This window comes from Schistocerca piceifrons, chromosome 4, assembly GCF_021461385.2.
Source record: "Schistocerca piceifrons isolate TAMUIC-IGC-003096 chromosome 4, iqSchPice1.1, whole genome shotgun sequence".
Taxonomy (NCBI): Eukaryota; Metazoa; Arthropoda; class Insecta; order Orthoptera; family Acrididae; genus Schistocerca; species Schistocerca piceifrons.
The window spans coordinates 544,363,019-544,383,257 of NC_060141.1; the positions used below are offsets into that span (position 1 = coordinate 544,363,019).

The following is a 20,239-nucleotide window of genomic DNA, read 5'->3' on the forward strand; positions in this document are numbered from 1 at the left end:
GGGGCTCTAACACGATATTATAGTTCGCGTCATGTTGGAAGGCGGCTCTATTTTCAGCCGTTCTGCGCATCTCCAACCATTAACAGTTTAGCAGCCAACAAAGTTCATTCTCTTTCCGAGCGGCTAGCTGCGAGTTACAAACTAGACTGTGAGAGTCTCTCCCGAATGCTGCGCTGTTGCCGTGTCACGTGACGCCAAGCAACTTTAATTAAATTACATGTCTTTGGAGTGTTGTCGTAATTGTGCAACTGGATTCGTGATTTCCTACTGTATGTAGTAATCGACGAAAATCATCGAATAAGACAGAAGTGATATCAGACGTTTGCAAGGAAGTGTTACAGGCGCTCCTCTGTTTCCGATGTAATAAACGGTGTGGGAAACAATCTGAGCAGCCCTCATTTCTTACAAAGTCATCAGAGATTAAAACAAATTAGAAAACGACTTAGACAAGATATCTGTATGGTGAGAAAAGTGGCAATTGAAACTAAATAATGAAAAGTCTGAAGTCATTCACATGAGTGAATTCAGTTAACAGGATAAAATAAACCATTCTAAAGGCTGTAAATTCAATTAAATACTTACGGATTACAATTACGAATAACTTAAAATGCAACCATCACATAGATAGCGTTGTGCAAAACAATCCAAAGACTGCGGTTTATTGGCAGAACAATCATAAAATGCAGCAGGTCTACTGAAGAACTACTTACAGTATGTTTTTCCATCCTCTTCTAGATTACTGCTGTTGGGGATGGGATCCATAGCAGATCGGATTGGTAGAAAAAGTTAAAAGAAGGGCAGCTCATTTCGTATTTTCGCAAAGTAGGGGAGGGACTGCCTCGGATATCATAAGCGCGTTGGGGTGGCAGTGATGGAAACAATGGCGTTTTTCGTTGTCAGGAGTTTCTCATGAAGATTCAGTCGTCACCTTTCTCCTCTGGGTGTGAAAATACTTTGTTGGCACCCATCTACGTAGTGGAGGACTGATCATCATAATAAAATAAAAGAAATTAGAGCTCGCAGGGAAAGATTAAAGCGGTCGTGTTTCCTGCGCGCTATTCGAAAGGGGGAATAACTTGAAGGTGGTTCTACGAACGCTGTGCCATACAATTGTGAATTGCAGAGTAATCATGCAGAAGCAAGAAAGATGCTTCACAAGCCGTCCACAAGGTGTACGTCCCGCATTTACAACTTCTTCAAATGTGAAACTGAAATCGGTACTTCAGTTTTTGACATTTTGGAGACTCAAGAACGAACTGCAGAAGCACGTGTTAGCAAGAGAACTGTATAGAAAATAGTAAACAAAAGTGTCGGAGCTGTAGAAACCCCAGGAAAATTTGTTTTAGTGTCGCCTGAAAATCATCTAAATCGCAAGAAACCTGTGACACAAGTAGGTGGTTTTGACAACGAAGTTTTAAAACGCTCCATGTTTGAAATGTATAAGAGAAGGGAATATGTAACATCACAAAAACTTTTCAGAATTATGCATGAGCAGACTGGCTTCAAAGGTAGCGCTTCGTCAATGCAAATAATTTTAAAATACCTAGCAAGAACGACGTCCGTTATAAAGACGCAAGATACAAGACGAGGAAGTAGTTCTACAGTGTATTACCTTGGTGAAACATTGGTGAATCAGAATCATTCCATGAATACCTGCTGGAAAATGAATGATGGGACTGGCGGTTTTAAAGTTCCCATAGAAGAAGATTCTCGGATACTTGTTCTGCATGCTCTTCTTCTGATATGGTTCCTGAGAGTAAACTTTTATTTATGTGTAAGAAAAACAGTAGTGACTTGTGCATGAAGCAATAGACGACATCCCCCTTCAGGCAAGGGCACACAGTGTGTGTCACGCTGGAAAGTTTCGGAAATAAGACTTTCACAAGGAGGTGAAGATGGATAAAAGTCTTGAACGCATCATCCTAAATTTATCATCAGATGGTTCGGGCATGGACTCAGATAGCAGATGGTATTACGATGTAGACTTTGAAACACAGTGAAGTAATGATCTTTCTTGGCTTTGAACACTCGTGGTTTAGAAACATTTTAGTCATATCAATTGCATGAGAACTTCCTAGCTGTTATTGATTAGGAATATGAAGACTGTGAAGCATTCAAACTATAATGTTAAACTGATTGCCCAAGAGAGAGTTAAGCTTTTCCCATTCTCTTGTATTACTCCCGAGAATGCGGCTGGATAACTTCGTCAAAAACTCCAGTGTTTCGACATGTAAATTCCTGTCACGAGTTGCAAAATGCCATAAAATGAAAGGGATGGTTACCTGTCGAGACATCGGTAGTTTTCGACGTTATCGGTCAGCATTCCGTCGAGTTACTTAGAGAAGATTGTTAATTGTTAGCTTGTTCAATGGATCATAAATGCGTTCTCCCACTGTAGTGTCGAACGAGTTAGTTTAAACTCATAATGCTTGTTGACACCGAAAAATACGATATCATAGTGACAACTTTTACGATAGTCTTTTGTACTAGTCTGTGCTACCAGTAATTCTTTTTTATGCATAGTTATTTTCCATTGAACTGCAGTGAAACACACCTACATACGCGCATTATACACATTTAAAATATTATGTGGAGTAGAAGCAGTTGTCAAACAAATATAATGATTTCGGTTTGAGTTTGAAGTTTAATTTTTGATGTATTACATTTTTACTAATAGACAAATCGCAGTAAATGACAATTATTGCAACTTTTTCGATGATCTTGTCGTTAGACAAACGTCGTTTTGAGAAAAATTGACACCTTCACAAAGCTGTTATCAGCTTTTCTCGCCTTCCCATGTAACACAGACAATTGCTGTGGAGAGTGGACACAGCCTCAAGGCTCACAAGTAAGATTTCTCTCATCTCCTCCACGCTCTTCAGTGTATGCTCGTCACAAGTGTGTTAACAATGGGCAGCAAAAATGCAGACAGCCACAACAATGGACGAAAGTGAAGACGCCACAAGAAGACAGCCATTTCAGATGAACAGAACAGCCACAACAATGGACGACAGTGAAGACGCCTCAAAAAGACAGCCATTTCAAATGATCAGAACAGACCAAAACACAAGCAAAGACAGAAAACTATTACTAGTACTTCAAGATCTACGTACATTTGTTAGATACTTTTGTACTGCCGTTTTTTTGCTTGGTAGTGTTATACGTCGAAACAAGTACAGTATTAAATAATTAACAAAATTATTAAAAATTGTGATTGGTAGCTATTTTTAGGAAACCTGTTCATAAATAGGGAAGTAAGGGGTGAGCGTCCTATAGGCGACGAAGTCATTAGAAGTAGCGACCCCTGCATGAGGTTCGAGGATGCAGGACAGATCCATTTCCGACGCAACGTTGCCATGAAACGAACACTTCGTGTGGAGCTGCACCAAAACATCCTGTATCAGATGAGTTCCTGAAAGTGTGCGTTCCAAGGTACCTTGCTGGTGGTATCATTGTGGTTGTGTAGGTCGAAGTGAAGTGAAGTGGAAGGAAGACAAGGATTTCTGGTCAGATGAGTATCGGGTAATATCAACAGCAGCAGAAAATGGTATAACAGGTTTAGGATTCGTTACGAATGGCAAGGTAGGTCAGATGGTGTGTTACTGTGAACAGTTCAGTGATCGGGTTGTTCTAATCAGAATCGACAGCAGACCAACACCGACAACGATAGTTCAGGTATACATGCCGACGTCGCAAGCTGAAGATGAACAGATAGAGAAAGTGTATGAGGATATTGAAAGGGTAATGCAGTATGTAAAGGGGGACGAAAATCTAATAGTCATGGGCGACTGGAATGCAGTTGTAGGGGAAGGAGTAGAAGAAAAGGTTACAGGAGAATATGGGCTTGGGACGAGGAATGAAAGAGGAGAAAGACTAATCGAGTTCTGTAAGAAGTTTCAGCTAGTAATAGCGAATACCCTGTTCAAGAATCACAAGAGGAGGAGGTATACTTGGAAAAGGCCGGGAGATACGGGAAGATTTCAATTAGATTACATCATGGTCAGACAGAGATTCCGAAATCAGATACTGGATTGTAAGGCGTACCCAGGAGCAGATATAGACTCAGATCACAATATTGTAGTGATGAAGAGTAGGCTGAAGTTCAAGACATTAGTCAGGAAGAATCAATACGCAAAGAAGTGGGATACGGAAGTACTAAGGAATGACGAGATACGTTTGAAGTTCTCTAACGCTATAGATACAGCAATGAGGAATAGCGCAGTAGGCAGTACAGTTGAAGAGGAATGGACATCTCTAAAAAGGGCCATCACAGAAGTTGGGAAGGAAAACATAGGTACAAAGAAGGTAGCTGCGAAGAAACCATGGGTAACAGAAGAAATACTTCAGTTGATTGATGAAAGGAGGAAGTACAAACATGTTCCGGGAAAATCAGGAATACAGAAATACAAGTCGCTGAGGAATGAAATAAATAGGAAGTGCAGGGAAGCTAAGACGAAATGGCTGCAGGAAAAATGTGAAGACATCGAAAAAGATATGATTGTCGGAAGGACAGGCTCAGCATACAGGAAAGTCAAAACAACCTTTGGTGACATTAAAAGCAACGGTGGTAACATTAAGAGTGCAACGGGAATTCCACTGTTAAATGCAGAGGAGAGAGCAGATACGTGGAAAGAATACATTGAAAGCCTCTATGAGGGTGAAGATTTATCTGATGTGATAGAAGAAGAAACAGGAGTCGATTTAGAAGAGATAGGGGATCCAGTATTAGAATCGGAATTTAAAAGAGCTTTGGAGGACTTACGGTCAAATAAGGCAGAAGGGATAGATAACATTCCATCAGAATTTCTAAAATCATTGGGGGAAGTGGCAACAAAACGACTATTCACGTTGGTGTGTAGAATATGAGTCTGGCGATATACCATCTGACTTTCGGAAAAGCGTCATCCACACAATTCCGAAGGCGGCAAGAGCTGACAAGTGCGAGAATTATCGCACAATCAGCTTAACAGCTCATGCATCGAAGCTGCTTACAAGAATAATATACAGAAAAATGGAAAAGAAAATTGAGAATGCGCTAGGTGAGGATCAGTTTGGCTTTAGGAAAAGTAAAGGGACGAGAGAGGCAATTCTGACGTTACGGCTAATAATGGAAGCAAGGCTAAAGAAAAATCAAGACACTTTCATAGGATTTGTCGACCTGGAAAAAGCGTTCGACAATATAAAATGGTGCAAGCTGTTCGAGATTCTGAAAAAAGTAGGGGTAAGCTATAGGGAGAGACGGGTCATATACAATATGTACAACAACCAAGAGGGAATAATAAGAGTGGACGATCAAGAACGAAGTGCTCGTATTAAGAAGGGTGTAAGACAAGGCTGTAGCTTTTCTCCCCTACTCTTCAATCTGTACATCGAGGAAGCAATGATGGAAACAAAAGAAAGGTTCAGTAGTGGAATTAAAACACAAGGTGAAAGGATATCAATGATACGATTCGCTGATGACATTGCTATCCTGAGTGAAAGTGAAGAAGAATTAAATGATCTGCTGAACGGAATGAACAGTCTAATGAGTACACAGTATGGTTTGAGAGTAAATCGGAGAAAGACGAAGGTAATGAGAAGTAGTAGAAATGAGAACAGCGAGAAACTTAACATCAGGATTGATGTTCACGAAGTCAATGAAGTTAAGGAATTCTGCTACCTAGGCAGTAAAATAACCAATGACGGACGGAGCAAGGAGGACATCAAAAGCAGACTCGCCATGGCAAAAAAGGCATTTCTGGCCAAGAGAAGTCTACTAATATCAAATACCAGCCTTAATTTGAGGAAGAAATTTCTGAGGATGTACGTCTGGAGTACAGCATTGTATGGTAGTGAAACATGGACTGTGGGAAAACCGGAACAGAAGAGATGGTTCAAATGGCTCTGAGTACTATGGGACTCAACTGCTGAGGTCATTAGTCCCCTAGAACTTAGAACTAGTTAAACCTAACTAACCTAAGGACATCACAAACAACGATGCCCGAGGCAGGATTCGAACCTGCGACCGTAGCGGTCTTGCGGTTCCAGACTGCAGCGCCTTTAACCGCACGGCCACTTCGGCCGGCAACAGAAGAGAATCGAAGCATTTGAGATGTGGTGCTATAGACGAATGTTGAAAATTAGGTAGACTGATAAGGTAAGGAATGAGGAGGTTCTACGCAGAATCGGAGAGTAAAGGAATATGTGGAAAACACTGATAAGGAGAAGGGACAGGATGATAGGACATCTGCTAAGACATGAGGGAATGACTTCCATGGTACTAGAGGGAGCTGTACAGGGCAAAAACTGTAGAGGAAGACAGAGATTGGAATACGTCAAGCAAATAATTGAGGACGTAGGTTGCAAGTGCTACTCTGAGATGAAGAGGTTAGCACAGGAAAGGAATTCGTGGCGGGCCGCATCAAACCAGTCAGTAGACTGATGACCAAAACAAAAAGGTCGATCACATGCGGTTTCCAACCCATTAGCACACGAATCAATTTTGAACATTCAGTTCAACATCTTTTTTTGCCAACCTCTGTTGTTACTGATTGTACTATATCCGATATTGAACGGTATTTCTAATGAATAGTCCATTAAATTTCGGGCATGCAGCCGTGCAAATAAAATGTCTTCCATCCTCAGACGACACGCGGCCTATATATCAATGTAAGAAATTTTGTTTGCGCGGCTGCATACCCGAAATTTAAGGGAGGACTTCTATAAAACACACACACACACACACACACACACACACACACTTCTCTTGAACTAATAAGTGTTCTGCCGCTTATTTGGTTGTCGAACACTCATTTGACTGTTCTGCAGGCACTCACTAGGCGTAAGAATTACGATCTGTGCAGCATCCCACCGTTGTTGTCGTCACAAGTTCTGTTGCAAACAGCTTCGTAGTGCGCACTGCGTCACTCACTGCCTGTAAAGGACACGAAGCGAGTTCTGAAACGTTCCCTGCAAGGACGCGGTACGTAGTAAACACCTGGCGCGCGGAATGTTGGCGTATATAGCTCATAGCTCGTGAGGCAGTGGCAGCTGTAGCCAAAATCGTCAAATGCATCTCCGGAAGCGCCAATGACACCCACTGCAGATAGCGCAGCAACGTTGCTCACACGTTTATTCTCCGTACCATACAAAGTCACTAGAAATATTTACACATAGTTTCTTAATTAAGATCGCGGGACAAAATATTGGTCACTACCTTAAAAGAGCACGCTCATCGCTTTGGAGCTCTGTAGAAGTTGTAGAAATGGTAAAAGGCAGCCATATGAGTGGAAGCAGCGCAGTAAGATGTGTTACTGTGGAGACATGGCAGGAAGGAGCTATCTTGTGCGTACGTGAATGAACCTCCCGATTTGTTGCTGTTTTACCGTTGTCGATCCGATGTGTCTGCGAGGAATGGTGTACCGCCTGCAACCATGTAACATGGTCAAAGAACAGTGGTCGTAAAAGTATCCGAGACGGAGACCGTTAGGCCTACTGGGGGCTAAACTTTTAGAGGTCACTGGAATTGTTCTTAGACCTTTTAAGGGTATACCACATACTCTTTCCTTGTCTCCCCTATCTTTCTCCCCCACATTAAATGTTTTATCTATAACGCCTAATAAATTTTCTGAGCGTTATTCTTATGGCTTTGAACGTGTTTAAATAATTTTTGTCTAAGTTGTCTTCAAAACATTATCAAAATCCACTGTTTACCCTTTACAATGTACATCTTATGAACTGGCACCTCAGTGATATCACCTACTTGTTGACAGAACATTCAACTCACACCCCCTCCTTGACACCTAAAAAAGTTACACTGCACTAAATATTGAGATACTTCCAATTACGTACTTTTTTAGCCGGTAGAATATAATTCATCTACGTTAGTTCCTTTAAAATAACTTTTACTCATAGCTCTGCAGAAAAGTAATCTATTTTTGAATACTGAGCATGCTTCTTATTTTTGTTTCAGAATCCGACCACAGATTCCTCGAGAAGTAATAGACATGTGTCGTGTATGTACTGCTGTGACCCCAGGAGAGCCGCAGGTGACTCTGGGCTCGGATAAGGCATTCACATATGACTATGTATTTGATATGCCTGTAATGCAAGATGAAATTTATGGTACCTGTGTCAGCAGTTTGGTTGATGGTTCCTTGGAAGGATACAATGCAACAGTACTGGCATATGGGCAAGTAAGTTCGAAATCTTTGCGCAGTGAAGGACTGAGTGACAGTCATTGTGAGACTAGCATAGTTCTAATGTTTGGCATCATAATATGGGAATCTACTAGAGAAAAGTGATGGTGTTACGCTTGGATCAGCAGATGCAAGATAATAATGCAAACTACATACGTTTTGTCCTTGAACATGTCTGGTAACTTTGATGCCATACTATACATCTGGTCTGAATGTGAAAGTCCCATATTGCAGTGCCTCTGTTTTTTCAATGTACCGTGCAACGTCTTTCAGATATGCCCGCATGTCTGAAGGAACAGGCATTACTACGACCATCAGCTGTATGAGGTATAAGAATCATATGTTGAATCTCGAACAGTGAGAGACTTATGAAGAAAGTCAAGGCATTATATCTAGATTCCTTCAGACGAGCATGCATATCTGAAGGAACAGGCACTGCTGCACTCATCAGGTGTACGGAACGTAAGAATTATATTTGTATTTGTGAACAGGGCGAAATTCCAGATACACATTGTATTAGTGACAATGAAAATTTGTGCCGGACCGTGATGCGAACTCCCCGCTTTGCCACTTTGACCCGGCCAAATCCAAACTTCCGTATGTTACCATTCTGCGTATAGATTGGCAAAACTATTCTTTTCACAGATCAGTTTTGAACTGGTGACGCACTGAACTGAACTAGCTCTTTTTCATGACTCAGCACTCACATCCACCACAAAAATAAGTAGAAGAAAGATTGCCTTTTTAATTTAGGTCACTAAATCTGTATTTTTATCTGATTTGGGCTTTTCAAAGAACATATAAAGAGGAGTAATAATTTTGTCCCTAGTAATTTTCAGATATAGGCGTTTTAAATTTCGTTTGCTGTAAAAATATATAACAAAATCCTAAATATTTTTTATCAAGCAGAAAAATTTTAAGAATGAAGACTACTCTTTTGTTATGTGTTGATTCTTTTATTGGAAAAAAATACAAAAATTATAACAGCTGTAATTGAAGTTTATCTGCAGCATGACTTACAGTTAGTATTACTGTATGATGTGTTCCCATAAAGAAAAAAATTAATAAATATTGTTGTTCCGGCCAACGTGGTATCCTTCTCACTCTTTTAATATAGGGTGCCTAGGAAGCTATTTTCTCGGATAGCTAGACAATAATTCAAGCAAATCTTATTAATTGAGTTTATTACAGTAAGTTAAATAGATAATACTTTACGTATTTATAAAGATGGATCGCAAGCAAATCGCGACGTTCAAATAATCAGTGCACTTCGATGTATACAACTTCCATGCAAGCAAATAATACAGTTCACAAGTCACTGCTATAATGTGTATATCACGGCTCGTCTTCCAGTGCGTCCGCGGCTAGGGGGAGCGGCGCTTACATTCCCTTCGTATAGGGGCCGCTCCTGTCGTGGTGTCGTCCTAGTCAGCGTATCAATTGCTGACGTCCTGTCACAGCCCTCTCTGCTGTAACGTTTCAGGCCGACGTGCCGGCGCTTGATGACAGTTGTCATTTATAAATGAAATTTTACCAATTTTAGTCAATGTCTCTTTCTCTTAGTGCACATTTTGCCTGCTTTTGAAAATATTCCTTCATAGGCCACTGATGTTCCTATGATACATAATTCTTTTAGAACCAGTTGATATCAGAGGCAAAAAATGTAGAAATAGGAGTACCACAAGGCAGCATCCTAGGGCCCATATTGTTTCTTGTCTATATAAATGATTTTCACGCCTCAGATGATGCAGCCAAAGCAATAATATTTGCAGATGATACTAGTGTGATAATAAGTTCAAATGGTTCAAATGGCTCTGAGCACTATGCGACTTAACTGCTGAGGTCATCAGTCGCCTAGAACTTAGAACTAATTAAACCTAACTAACCTAAGGACATCACACACATCCATGCCCGAGGCAGGATTGGAACCTGCGACTGTAGCGGTCGCTCGGCTCCAGAGTGTAGCGCCCAGAACCGCACGGCCACTCCGGCCGGCTGTGATAATAAGTGCACCAAAGCAATTGCTACCAACAACTGCTGATAAAGTACTAAATTACATCCATTCTTGGCTCAATGCAAACAGGTTGATATTGAATGTAAATAAAACAAATTATAAGCAGTTTGGGAAAAGATGTCAAAATATAAATCTCGATCTGGTGTGGGGTGACAAAGCCTTAAGACAGAGTGACAGCCACAAAATTGCTGGGGATTCATGTGGATGAAAACTTAAATTTTAATGACCACGTAATAAAACTTGCACAGAAACTTAATTCAGCCTGTTTTGCCCTCAGAATTATTGCAAATGTTTGTACCTTAGAGGGTGCCAGAATGGCATATTTCGACTATTTTCAGGCTCTTGCCACATACGGAATAATATTTTGGGGTTCCTCAACAGGGCGCCTAAAACTTTTTTTTTTTCTTCTTCAGAAAGCTTAGAACACTTACTATACCATCATTATACATATACAAATGTATACTGTATGTCAGGACCCACATTGCAGATTTTCAGACAAATGCCGACTTTCATAACTACAATACCCGTAATAGCGCAGCACTCCTTACTCAGCGAACAAAAAGAACGAATACACGAACAAAAAGAACGAATACACAAAGGCATGTGAGCCATATCGGTGCAAAACTGTACTACGCACTGCCAGTCAACATCAGGCAGTAAGAAGAGGATAACAAATTTAAAACCGAATTTAAAAAATTTCAAGTAGAACAATATTTTTATTCTGTAAATGACTATGTAGGTTAATAAATTTTTTGTGATGATATTTATAAAGGCAAAATGGAAAATACTCTATCTGTACCTAATCATTCATTACCTAATCATTCATTACATTTACATACTTAAAGGACAGCTGTTGTGTGATGTAAGTATATACTTAAGCAGTGTTGTGTATATAAGGACTTGCCGTTTAGGGAGGACAAAACTAAAGCCTTATGAAAAACAGACTATGCATTTAAAATAACAAGCACGGGTGTATGTAGGCTATATTAATTTCATTGTATTATTATTAATTTCATCGTTGTTGTTGTTGTGGTCTTCAGTCCTGAGACTGGTTTGATGCAGCTCTCCATGCTACTCTATCTTGTGCAAGCTTTTTCATCTCCCAGTACCTACTGCAACCTACATCCTTCTGAATCTGCTTAGTGTATTCATCTCTTGGTCTCCCTCTACGATTTTTACCCTCCACGCTGCCCTCCAATACTAAATTAGTGATCCCTTGATGCCTCAGAACATGTCCTACCAACCGATCCCTTCTTCTGGTCAAGTTGTGCCACAAACTTCTCTTCTCCCCAATCCTATTCAATACTTCCTCATTAATTATGTGATCTACCCATCTAATCTTCAGCATTCTTCTGTAGCACCACATTTCGAAAGCTTCTATTCTCTTCTTGTCCAAACTACTTATCGTCCATGTTTCACTTCCATACATGGCTACACTCCATACGAATACTTTCAGAAATGACTTCCTGACACTTAAATCAATACTGGATGTTAACAAATTTCCCTTCTTCAGAAACGCTTTCCTTGCCATTGCCAGCCTACATTTTATATCCTCTCTACTTCGACCATCATCAGTTATTTTGCTCCCCAAATAGCAAAACTCCTTTACTACTTTAAGTGTGTCATTTCCTAATCTAATTCCCTCACCATCACCCGATTTAATTTGACTACATTCCGTTATCCTTGTTTTGCTTTTGTTGATGTTCATCTTATATCCTCCTTTCAAGACACTGTCCATTCCATTCAACTGCTCTTCCAAGTCCTTTGCTGTCTCTGACAGAATTACAATGTCATCGGCGAACCTCAAAGTTTTTATTTCTTCTCCATGAATTTTAATACCTACTCCGAATTTTTCTTTTGTTTCCTTTACTGCTTGCTCAATTTACAGATTGAACAACATCGGGGAGAGGCTACAACCCTGTCTTACTCCCTTCCCAACCACTGCTTCCCTTTCATGTCCCTCGACTCTTATAACTGCCATCTGGTTTCTGTACAAATTGTAAATAGCCTTTCGCTCCCTGTATTTTACCCCTGCCACCTTTAGAATTTGAAAGAGAGTATTCCAGTCAACATTGTCAAAAGCTTTCTCTAAGTCTACAAATGCTAGAAACGTAGGTTTGCCTTTCCTTAATCTTTCTTCTAAGATAAGTCGTAAGGTCAGTATTGCCTCACGTGTTCCAGTGTTTCTACGGAATCCAAACTGATCTTCCCCGAGGTTGGCTTCTACTAGTTTTTCCATTCGTCTGTAAAGAATTCGTGTTAGTATTTTGCAGCTGTGACTTATTAAGCTGATAGTTCGGTAATTTTCACATCTGTCAACACCTGCTTTCTTTGGGATTGGAATTATTATATTCTTCTTGAAGTCTGAGGGTATTGTATTATTTTGTTTTGTACTTTTTTACGTATATATATTGTTTGTGTCCCATTTCTTTGAAATGGCTTACATGTACCCTTGACAACATCCATACAATATTTATTGTCAACGGATGGATAAATAAAATAAATAAATAAAACAGTGCTGGTCACAGCAGTTTTCTTGTTTCCCGCCAATTTAAGGGATTGCTGTATTTAGGCAAATATCCCTCCACTAAATATTTGTCCAGTTTGGCAGTTGCTGTTTTTTCTGGGTCTTGACTTCCTTGCAGCTGACTAATACGAGTAGTTTCATTGAACTCTTCTCAGATGAAGTAGCCTCATGTGTCACAGTGATAACTGGTTGAGAAATGAGCTCTTATTGTATCTTGTTAAACAACCAACGCCTATATTTCTGCATTATCCTCCGCTTAGCAGTCCTGGAGTGCTTTGTGGTCTGAAAATCCTTGCCTTTGAATTGGGGGTCCAGCAACATCGCCTGACTAACCAGTTCATTGTTGGAGGTAACCCCAAACCACTCTGATAACGCTTTACGAAAATGATCAACCACTCGCTATTTCTTGAGTATAATCTTTATTTTTGTCTTTAAAAGATTTTAGTTACTGTTTCATTCATCTTGGCAAGATTTTCATTTTTAAAAGAGAGACTGTTTCCTCGTAGGACACTGCTTTGGTTACCTCATGGAAAACTTTCAAAATCCTTAAAGGCTTATCTTCTGGTAAACCTTCCGGGATGTAAGGTCGTGGTCCATGAAACTCTTCAGCTCCTAACGTTTCGTCCAGAGCTGCGCTGGACATCTTCAGAGGGGTGTTTCTCCTCCGGTGAGTCTTGCCGAGACAGACTGTCGTTGCGGTGGTCAAATCATTTTTAATTTTATCAAATAACTCGTGGTGCAAACTGGGTATTAGAGAGTTTGACAACGTTTTTACATGTTTTGACTTGTTTAATTATATAAATTACTTACTGGTTGTTGTAAATGAAGGGCAGTTGAGGGTGAGGGCACCGCAAAAGGAAAAAATCAGAACTTGGTCCAGAACTTGACGACACTAATGGGCTGGATGCAGCTTGACAGTCATTTGTGTGGCTGGGTGGATGCCTTCACCCTAGGTGGAAGCAGATCTCAGTGACGACAGTTCACGAGAAATGAATTCTCGAATTTCTGCATCGATCGATTGCGACCTTCATCGGCTTCGCGATCCACATCGTTCCAGAGGTACTGTAGGATGCTTCGATTTTAGATGTCTCTTCAGGTTTGATGATGACCACAGCCCATGGCAATGGCAATTATCTGCTGACCCGTAGCCGCATTTTCCCGTTCCTTCCATTTTGGTAAAATGGTACCGAACATGGCTCGTAATTCTTCTAGATGAAGGCAATGTGGATGACATATTGTTGTGCTACACTGAAAAGTACATTTCTAAAATTAAAATATTTACTATTAACATAGCCATTTCAAATTGTAAAAGCTTGAAGTGAGAACAGATATACATGCAGCACATTCTACAATCAGAAGTTATAGTGTAGGATGTAGAACGTAGTGATCTGCGAAACCTAGACCCACAATCGTGTGAAGTTTGTATCATATAAAAAACGGCGTGAAACAATTACAGTGATTAAGAAACTCGCGAAGGCAAACCTGATAATATGCGAAGAATTCACTGCTGAAAGAAAAATTTTGAGTAATGTGATATCTGAATTTTGACTACATAGTGTTTGACCAAAAGCTGGCAGGATAATGGTGCAGATAAAGACTGGAAAAAAGCAGTTCATTTGAACTCTTAAAGCCTGTGCTATAGGAGCTACGAACTTGTCTATTCATGCAGCCACTAGCTCTACCAGTGTGTCTGTAATGCTACTGTAGAATATAGTTGCTCATCACTTTCAACTCATTTTGACGAATTCCGCTATATATTTCAGAATACCATGCCTTTCTTCTAATGAAGTGAACATCTGGCTCAAGCCAAGCATGCTCTCCAGTTCCCTAAATATAGACTCCACTGTCCTAAGACACCACAGAAGTTACAGATGAGCAGGTTGAGTAGTGGCTTACAAACGCCGTAACTTATTGTTGACTGTGTTTCTCACATCCATTACTAATGAAGACAAACAAGTCAAATATATGTTGTAAATATCAAATTCCTTAAGAAAATTTGCCTAATATGCGTCCTCTACATACGTCAGAAAGTACGTGGGATATCTTGTTTCAGAACTGACCTGTCAAAATTCGATTAGACTTAGGAGGATATAAGTAATGGTAGGAACACTAACATAAATATTCCCCCCTTTCACTGTCAAATTAAAGTGTGTAGTTTCCTCTTCAAATGAAACAGTATTTCACCTTGCACCTATCCAAAATGCAAACTATAGTCAGGCACCCATACATATATTTGCTACGAAATCCAGAAGCAAAGATATACGTACCTGGAATATCAGCTTACAACATAATATTCATGACATTACTCTGTAAAATATGTAAGGAATAAACTGTGCCAACCTGCAGAGACTTTAAGAGTATCTGTGTGCCTGAACTTGTAGTGGAGGCACAACAGATAATTTGGGATACCAAATTTTGCATACCAATCCTGGACGTGAAAGACCAACTCCATGGATTTATTACCCAACTAACTGTATTACGCGATAAATATGCCCCTCCAAAGACTGGAAACTGTACCTTGGCTAACAGAAGAGCGAAAAAAGTTCATGAATCTTGAAGACACAACACATCAGGCTTACAAGCGACTTCCTACCATTGAAAATAAAATTGGTTACAACCAGAAAGCTAACAGAGTCAATCATATGAGAGAAACAAAGACATGGCAATACATTAACCTAAACATAAAGACCAGATGTTCTATGGGAAAGCTTCTGTGATCTAGCAAAGAGTAGGCAAAGTAGAAGCTGCAGCTGATCACATTGTCCTTCAAGGAATTAAACCATTACTTAACTTTGGAAATAACCTTCAACAAACTGTAAACAAAACATAGACTTATTGATTACTTTGTGGAAGTGAATGATAGTAGTAGCGAAAAATTCTTTCTTGGCCTGACAATGCTGTCAAAATATCCTTTAGCTCAGCATATACTGCACAGCATGACATTACGGTTCAGATGATCAAGTTTGTTGTTGGCCCACTACTGCTCCCTAGACATTGAATCTCTTACCTAGCAGAAACACTCGTTCCCATCAGAATGCAAGCACTAAAGACCCGATTGCTAAGAATAGTAGCTGGGTACATTGTCTGACTGGAGAGTGAACGAGGACATCAGAAAAAAGCTGAGAGTGAGAAACCTGAATGACCAGGTTAAAGAATACAGAAACAACTAGAAGGAATGTGTCAGAAGAATGGAAGATGACAGATTACAAAACTTTATGATAATTATTACCAAGTGAACAGAAGATACTTAGGAATACTGAGGAAAATCAACAATTTCAACCTACAAGGCATAACAGACAAATGGCTAATATATGCAGAGAGAAGAAGAGATATCATATTAAAAATATTACGATTTTTTAAGTAATTGTGATGTAAATAAGTTTTATAATTACATAAAAACTCCGGTCTGATGTAAGAGGACTCCTGATGGCATTAATCTGTTCAGGTTAAATGAATAAATAAGAAATTAAACTTAGTATACTGGTTGGCCCAGGATGACTGGTCAATATTCAGGGACATGACAGGAACTATCGTTTGAAGCAAAATACTTCATGTGGACATATGCACTATTCTGAATGGTATTGGAGGCAGAACATATTTAATTTACATTGTTACTTATTTTCTTTATTGTTCAGTACATTGTAATTGTTTACAACATACCATAGTAGTGTAGTCCACAGCTCGTGATCTCACGGTAGTGTTCTCGCTTCCCGAGCACTGGATCCCGGCTTCGATTTCCAGCAGGGTCAGGGATTTTTACCTGCCCCGACATGACTGGGTGGTGTTGTCATCATCAGCATCCATCCATCCCCATTATGGTCGGAGGAAGGCAACGGCAAACCATTTCCATTAGAAGCTTGCCTAGTGTGGTGGTGTGGGTCTGGCGTATCGTTCCTTTACGCTCTGTCAAGAAGCATGGGTCTTCATTTCCATAGTGGTCTAGATGAAGTTGAGACAAATAATTTGATGTAGGGCACATGGCATATCAGATCGGGAAACTACTGCAACTGGCTTACCTACACCTCAATTCTTTCGCTCTCTTCATGCAACTTGTGAGCCTTTGAGAAAAAATGAATTGGACCTTTCTAAAGGAAATTTAATGTAGTTTAATTTTATACTGCAACAAGTTTTGCTAGAGGCTGCAGATTTCGTTTTGCTCAAGAAAAACATACAAAAGTAACTTTAAATATATTGCATTTCAGAAACTATTTCGAATAGGGCATATGTCCATATTTAGGTTTTTGCTTCAAATGATAGTTCCTCTGAATATTGACCATTTCTCCTGAAACAACCTTTATACTTGGACTATCATGTATGTTAAAATAATTGTGTGTTGTGCATACCATTATATTTAGTATCCCACCTATCCAAAGTAATTAAAACCTTCATAAAGGCTACCAACACACCAACAACAGCAACTATAAGTGCAACAGTCATAGAAGAAGACATAACAGAACACCTAACAAGAACTCCCGCACTACAAGAAAACAAGAGCAACAACACTAGAAGAGGACGCCTAGAACAAATCAAATAAGGATACAAAGAATAAATAGCTGAACTCGGATGGAGAGGTGCTAAGTTAAGAAAGCGAGTTGCAAGCTGCATCATTATGCCAAGAGCACAGAGAATGGAGTGACGTCTCAAGTCGCCATGTGGTCTGCTGCTCCAAGCGATCTTGACCGTGAGAGCTAGTTGCCTCGGCGGGGTGCAGCGAGCTAGCTTGCAATCTGATCTGTAAGAGTGGTGTGAAGTAGTGAGCTAGAGAGCTATTTTGCAGTCTGATTCCTGAGAGTGGTGGGGAGAGCAGTGAGCTAGTGAGACAGCCTAATATATGATTGGTGAGAGTGGTGGGGAGCCTAAGCTGTGTGAAGGGGAGTGATTCCTGGATCACTTTGCGATACCCTCTGACCGCACAGTAGCTGAAGACAACAGCTTTTATGATCACTCGCAACACATTCAGAGTCAGGTGCTAAGTCGAGGACAAGAAGTAACAACTCACTCAAAAGTATTGAACTTCTGAAATTTGAGATATTCTTTTGAACTCAAGAGTGGAAACATGATGCTGGAAGTGCTTTCTGCCTTAATGTAATGTCCTGAAGTACTTCTTTCTTTTGTCCCAGTAGCTGTGTGGTCAGTATGGCAGATAGTGAAGCGAAGGTGCCCAGATTCGATTCCTAGCTGGGTTGAATATTTTGTTTCGACTTTCAGACTGGGTAAAGTGTTTACTTTCATATTGTCATAGTATTACTACTAAGATAGCTGAATGGATACTGCCCACCAGCCAATAAATAGAAAGAAATGGAGCTTTCTTTATTTTCTGTTTTCATGGAGGAGAAAGCTTTATGTAATAGTAAAGTGTGAAAATCCACAGGTGCATGTGGTGTATGCATTTTTTGTAGCTTTGGAAACATTTATTAAGGATGCAGGGTGGGCCACTGTTGCAGCAGCCTATTCTAGAATTTTCATCCCACTCATTCTTCCTAATCATCCATAATTCACTCTTTAAAAATATCTGGTTCTTTGAATCAGTTCAGATGTTGACTGCCCATCTCCAGTTCTGTGTGCATTCTATACTAACACAGGTACTGTGAATAGTGTGCAGGGGATGTGTGATTAAGTTACAGCCTTGCATGCATGCAAGAACATTTCTGAAAGACATTGCAGAGTTCATCGAAATGATGCAGGCACTGCAATATAGTAATTAATGCCTAAAAATAGGACCACCACTTTAATCATAGGTCTCTCCCTGTGCAAGATTCACAATGTCTATTTGATCACAGGATTTAGACACAGGATGTAGACACATGGAAGTTCGGATCTGTCCAGGGAGCATGCACAGATAGCGGAAGCACTTAAGACGACCTCGTAGGTAATGCAGTAAATACAGGTTAAAGTCCTGGTCCAGCACAAATTTTCATTGTCACCAGAACATTGTTTAGCTCGAGTTCCACAATATTCACAAATGATTCTTGAATGTGAAAGTGTTGTGTATCCTCACAGAATATAGCTTGCAAATGCAGATTGTACTGTATTGCCTCTGGGATTCCAGCAGGTTCCACTCTCACTGCTGCATTTGCACTTTCAATTATAAGAATAAATTCTATAACAGTGTGTTCTTTCTGCTTGAACTTCAGATAAACATTGTAGGTGAAGAGGGTGCAGGATATTTAGCTAGCATCTTACCAACATCTTAAATCTACAATCTTTCAAAACGGCTAAGTAACCGTTTACTGTGATTGCAAAACAGGGATACATTGCTCAAAAGGTCAGTTTTGTTAGCCCAGCATAGCACACATTAACCAAAATTCGACTAATTACAAATACTTAAAAATACAGGCAGACAACTATGAGCCATCAAGATCAGTATTCAGCTTATTACCTAAACCAGTTGCAACAGAAAACTGTAATGGTACACAACACACATCCACTTCAAAAATTATTACATGCCTATCCGATTTTGCTCCGTGTCAGCAATCTATTTTAAAGATGAACTGATTTTTTGTTGTATAAGTTTGGAATCACACTGAACTCTGTGACTGTGGAATGTAATTTTATGTTTTATTATGTTAACAACAACCAGTCACACAGTTTTAAATTGCATAACTAGTTTTGGAGTTGATAATTGCTCATCTTCAGATACTTGGAACACGCTTCTTTATACATCTGTGCTACAGCTCATGCCAATAAAAAGCCCACTGCATGACAATTGTGAGTAAATGTTAGTGAAAGTGATAAGGAAAAAATGGCTGTGAAAACCAATATATTATTGATTTGCATTATTGTGTACACAAATGGTGTAGTACAATACTTAGTGCCTTTTAAATCGCTAAAAACAGTTAGCAGAAAATGAGTGTTTAGCTACAAAACTACTTATGGGATATAAAGAAACAAGAGTTAGTGATTGCAATAATAATATTATTACATGAATGTATTTCGGATTCTTTCCTGTGAATGCTGATAGTATGACAACTATGATTTCTTCTTCTTCTTCTTTTTTCCAAACACACATTCACCAAGAAAAGAAAGTAGAATAAACTGTTATACAGAAAACCACAAAAGATTCCACCTTTTATGGTTCCATACTTCTCTTAGCCTTTGTACCATGGTGACAGTCTTTGATGTTGACTAGATTATGCTTTCTTTCATTCACATCTTTATCCATTTCCTTTACATCACTTTTTGGCTGAAGTAATATTTGGTCCACTTTTAAGTTTGACCTTCCGTCATCTAAATTTTCGAGTATGTGAACCAATTGTGGTGGATGCCTTGAGTAGCACTAACTGGCTACAGTTCAAAAGATCATCTGCACACAGTGACAATGGAAACTCCACTCCATACTTAAACACCCATATGTTAGTGAACCTGATGTGATGGGGTCATTAATGTACCATTTCGTTCAAGTCCCCTGACAATACAGGGACCACAACTGTGATGCCTGTGCTGCCAGCTTCCAATGCACGCCAATGAATAGTGACCTGTCTTCTTGGGACACTAGGACGCATGCCAGTGGCTCTCATGCCA

General features: G+C 39.7%; 1 protein-coding gene across 3 annotated transcripts in view; it reads left to right on the forward strand.

Annotated features, from left to right (window-relative positions):
• The window catches only part of LOC124795495 (kinesin-like protein KIF21A), a 493,366-nt gene that overhangs the window by 307,351 nt on the left and 165,776 nt on the right, over window positions 1–20,239 (forward strand). For all 3 annotated transcript variants that reach the window (XM_047259545.1, XM_047259547.1, XM_047259546.1), the window contains exon 2: window positions 7,952–8,174. In XM_047259545.1, coding sequence (XP_047115501.1) covers window positions 7,952–8,174 — 223 coding nt within the window. The remainder of the gene's footprint in view (window positions 1–7,951; window positions 8,175–20,239) is intronic.